The 4,742-nt window shown below is 46.4% G+C and overlaps 1 protein-coding gene across 1 annotated transcript; it reads left to right on the top strand.

Moving 5' to 3' along the window:
• The first annotated feature begins 2,044 nt into the window (after positions 1–2,044).
• On the top strand, positions 2,045–4,517 carry LOC132822915 (CCAAT/enhancer-binding protein beta-like). The gene has a single exon (XM_060836321.1). It carries the CDS (start codon positions 2,308–2,310, stop codon positions 3,277–3,279), a length of 972 nt encoding a protein of 323 aa, XP_060692304.1. The 5' UTR covers positions 2,045–2,307; the 3' UTR covers positions 3,280–4,517.
• The last annotated feature ends 225 nt before the right edge of the window (positions 4,518–4,742 follow it).

The raw sequence follows: 4,742 nt of genomic DNA, 5'->3' as shown, positions 1-4,742 counted from the left end.
TCCATTATGGAAGTATTTCTTCATTTACAAAATATCCTTGTGAGATGTGTTTTTAGCAAGTGTGAGTATTAGTAGGAAGTAATCACAAAAAATATCTGATGCTTTTGGAGACAGTTCAATGGATAAGTCTTAAAATACTTTCTAGTAAAGAAAGAGTAGGGCAATATATAACCAGCAAGTGACCACATGAAACACACAGCTCTCTTTAGAAGTTTGGTGTTAACAACATGTAAAGGGCCACAAGGAGGAGGACTTCACTGGTTTCTTTGGCAGTAAGTTTGAGATCATGCCTTCCTTCCTCACTCATATCCGCCAAGTGAAAAGATCCCAACTTTTTCCCCGGCCTGATTCAGAGCTTGCATCATGCTCTACTTTCTCTCCCTTATCCATCTCTGAACATATTCTGTTTGTGAGACCCACCTTTTGGTCTTACAATGTGGTTGAATTTTCATTAAAGTGCTGTTCTGCCAAACTCCGTCCTGTTGACGCTGTAAGTGCTTCCCTTTCCTCAGCTATTGTTCCTCCATATCAAATCAAACATCAAACCCCTCCTCCTCAGAAAACCCATCCTTCAGTCCACCATCCTTGCAAACTAGCCGTGTGTCAGCCTACTTTTCCTCTCTAAAGTCATTTGTTTTGTCACTTCCCAAACCTGTACCAAGGTGTTCACCTGCCCATATCAATGAAGTATCCTAATCAAAGTCACAAACAAGATTCTATATGATGATAACTGTTTGCACTATTCTCAATCTGTTTCTGATTATTGCCATCATTGACCACACTGTCCTATCAACCTCACTTCTCTGTTGTTCAGCCAAATGGAATTGTCCTCCCCTTGTTCCATTCTTACCATTATTACCAGAGAACTTCCAAAAGTGGCTTCTCCCTGCTTTCACCACTTGACCCTCTTCTACTTGCCAACCCTCATCACTATTGTCTCTCAACATTCAGTTCTTTCTCAAAACCACCTCACTCAGCTTCTCCAGTTCCCTTTGTTGCTTGTCCCAGAACCAGCGAGAGGTGAACTGAGGTTTCCGAGGAACATCGGGAAGAATGAAACCTTTGTCTTCAACAAGTTCCATTCCCTACCCACCAACTCGGTCACCATCACTATCCATTTGTTCAAGCCAACCAAATTATTGGCAATGCTTAAACGACTGTCTCAACACATTGTTACCCAAGCATCACTTAGGTCCACATCCCGATCAGAATATTTCCATCTGCTGCAGAACCCTCATCATTCCTCCAGACTGGATGACCAAGCCTCTGCTCTCATCTTCCACCTTCTGTAAACCTAGCTTTGCTGTCTATAACCTGTATTAACTCCTATTCATCCATCACGCCTCTGCTCGCTGGACATAGAAGAGTCATTTTAAATTTCTCATCATGTTCAAATCCCAACAATAATCCTTCTTGCTATTTTGGAATGGCCCCTTCTCCAATAATCCCTCTCCATCCCATCCCACCATCTAACAGCCTCGCCTGTGTGAATCCTGTGGATTTTCCTACTTTCCTAATCCCTCCACTGCCGGCTTTAACTTCACTCAGTGACCCTCTGCTCTGAAATTCCTTCCTTAAACCTCTCTTCACTTGGGAGGACCAGGGCTGGGATGAATTTGGACAGAACGGGAAGCGATTTTTAACAGCGAAGGCTGATGTTTCGTTTTTAAAAACGCTCACGTGACGTTGAAGTGACAGCTCTCCTCTCAAAAGTGCAAAAGACATCGATTTAACATGAAGCTAACCCGTGCCTCGAAACCCCATTCTACCTCTGTTCCAGACTGCACTGAATAAACAAAAAAGCTGTCTCGTTCAGGGTGACTGAGAGGGTTGGCCTGTCTCAGTGGGGGCTGATTTGCAAAGGCGAAAACTTTTTCTGGGCAGATATCAGGAATAATAATGACATGTTTTAAAGGACGGCGCCACATCTCCTCGCTCAGGGCAGAGAGGAGTGAGAGAGAGAGAGAAAAAAGTTTGGAGGTGATGGCAGACTGCCAGCTGACGTCAATGGCAGCAGCGATGTGGTTATAAATATAAGAACTGGCGAGAGCTTCCAGCAGCTTTAAACCTCAGCCACAGACAAGACAAGAGCTCAGCTAAAAGCACATAAGAGATTGCAAAAAAAAAGCTTTTCAGGACAGTGCCTCTGAGACAAGAGAGGTAGGTGGCCTGACCGACAGGACCTGAGCTGAGAGCCCTCACACCGTGCCCCCCTCCTTCTCCTGCTGCTGCTGCAAGACTCCCCGGTTTTAATTTCGCGAAGGGTCGGTAACCCCTTCCTTCCAACTTGTTGCAACCACGGCTTTCATGCAAAGTCTGACCAGCTGGGACTCGCGTTGCGACTCGCCATGTTTCCAGACCGCCCCGACCTACATTAATTTGATGGAAGTGGCCAATTTCTACGAGCCGGACTGTTCCCTGAACAAGTTGCACCGCGACCGTTCAATGACAGACCTGGGCATCGGTGACAACGAGAGTGCCATCGACTTCAGCGCGTACATCGACCCGGCGAGCGCCTCAGCAGCAGGGGGCAACTTTGAGCTCGGCGGCGGCGGCGGCGGGGACCTGCTGACGGACATTATGCTCTCGGACGAGTACAAGAAGAAATCGCTGCCCGACTACAACGCCTACTTGTCGATGATGCGCAGCTCCTCGGCCGGCGCCAGGCACCAGGGCAACATCCTGAGCTGCACCCCGCAGTTCCTGGAGACCCGGCTGGAGCCGGTGTTCGAGCAGAGCCCGGACAGGAAAGGGGTGAAGCAGGAGAGCCGGGAGGAGGAAGCTGCTGCCGCCGCCGCCGCCGCTGCTGCTGCTGCTGGCGGAGGGGGGATGTCAGTGCAAGCTGTAGCAGCAGCAGCAGCCGCCTCCTCGCCCTCCTACGTGAGGCCGCTGCTGCAGTACCAGTGCGTGGCCAGCGGCAGCAACAGCAACCTGTCCACCTCGTCCCTGTCCTCGTCCGCCACCCCGCCGGCCACCCCCAACTCCGCCGGCGACCGGGCAGCCGCCGCCCCCAAGGGCAGCAAGAGCAAGAAGCTGGTGGACAAGCACAGCGACGAGTACCGCCTGAGGAGGGAGAGGAACAACATCGCGGTGCGCAAGAGCAGGGACAAGGCCAAGCTCAGGAATGTAGAGACTCAACACAAAGTGCTGGAACTGACCGCCGAGAACGAGCGGCTCCAGAAGCGAGTGGAGCAGCTCAGCCGGGAGCTGGCAACTCTGAGAAACTTGTTCAAACAACTCCCAGAGCACACCCTGCTCAGTGCGTCCAGCAACTGCTGACATTGACTGACTGCACAGCTCCCCAATATTTATAGATTCTTATTATTTTACTTTCTCTATCTCCTTTTATATATATATTAAAAACAACGGATACCGTGACTTTTGCAAAAAAAAGGAGTTGATCAAAGGACTCTTTGTATATAGAGGATTTTCTGTGTTTACAACACATTGCAGTAAGCGAGGTTGTATATCGTTTAGATGACCGTAACCCGTGCTTTTTTTAAAAAAAAACGGCAGGGAGAGGGGTGAATGATGTTTCTTGAAACCAGCACTGCGGGGTTTTATATAGAAATGTATATAAAATGATGCTGTGCTTTAACTGTGACTTTGCTCAGTCGAAACACATGACGCAACAGCGTGTAACTTGCCAAGTGTGAGATTCATTCGTAATTGTCAGATGACAGCAGTTTCTTATTACAAATATTTCGGGGCTTTTCTCCCAGTCCCCCTCCCCTCCAAAAATATTCTATTTCTTTACTTTTCTTTGTATAGGGTTGGGGGAGGGGGCGTTTCTGCTCCTATTCACACGCGTTACAATATTAATGTAGATCTCTGATTTTTTTAAAAAAGTGTTTTTTTTTGACAACAAAAATAACTGCCGTTTTGTAATTTTAGTCAAGGCTGTTGCTCTGAACGAGACGTTATCTCTTCGTATTTCATACAGTCTCCTACCCCCCCCCCCCCTTGCATTTTGTTTGTGAAAATGAATTATATATTTTGGTGGTTTAGTGGCGGAAAGGCGATGTTTTCAGCAGTTTGCTGAAATGTTTTCATTTTGAATTGCGTCACTCCAGCAGTGACTCAGCATGGAAGTGTATTGAAGAACATATTATTGTGTTCCATGCAACACTTAAATTGGGTACAATGTCGGGTGAAAAGTGGTACTGTTATTTGCATTTTAGGAATACGTGATGATTGTTGACTAAGAGTTGTAGTATCCCTTTTCTAAACCGGTTAAAGTAGGTCACCTCATGTGGATTGTAAAAGAGACTGTGCTTGAAATGTGCCGATTAATGTCGCTTGACATTGTTACGTAAGTTATTAAGCGACTATTCATTTCAGGGACCGCCTGTCCTTAAAGATTTCATTCTAAGATTACCAGGTAAAGGGATGCTACAATTTTACATCAACTTTGATTATGGGTCAAAGGAATAGAAATTATTTTTATCAAATGAGCGATATTGTATTTATTTTCCTCTTTTAAAATTGAATTAAAATCAGTTTTAGTAAAACACAAATACTTGCCTCGCTGCTTTTATTGATACATGCCTTTTTTGAGTGTATGGCGGAAATGCTCTGTTTAACATGACCCATCTCAATTTTCCATGAGGCTACCCAGCCCTGGAACCACCACTTGCCCTTGGGACAATTAGTTCCCTGCACTTGGCATCTCTGTTGGGAGATCACAGCTTAAATCCCCAATTGTGCAGCACAGTATGTTCATGCAATTAGCATCTCTGCCA

The sequence above is a fragment of the Hemiscyllium ocellatum genome, chromosome 15 (assembly GCF_020745735.1).
Source record: "Hemiscyllium ocellatum isolate sHemOce1 chromosome 15, sHemOce1.pat.X.cur, whole genome shotgun sequence".
NCBI lineage: Eukaryota > Metazoa > Chordata > Chondrichthyes > Orectolobiformes > Hemiscylliidae > Hemiscyllium > Hemiscyllium ocellatum.
The sequence above is the reverse complement of the archived record's forward strand: the minus strand, read 5'-3'. Positions and strand labels throughout refer to the sequence as shown.

Coding starts and splice junctions, on each gene's coding strand:
- LOC132822915 (XM_060836321.1), top strand. CDS start 2,308: ATGCAAAGTCTGACCAGCTGGGACTCGCGTTGCGACTCGCCATGTTTC.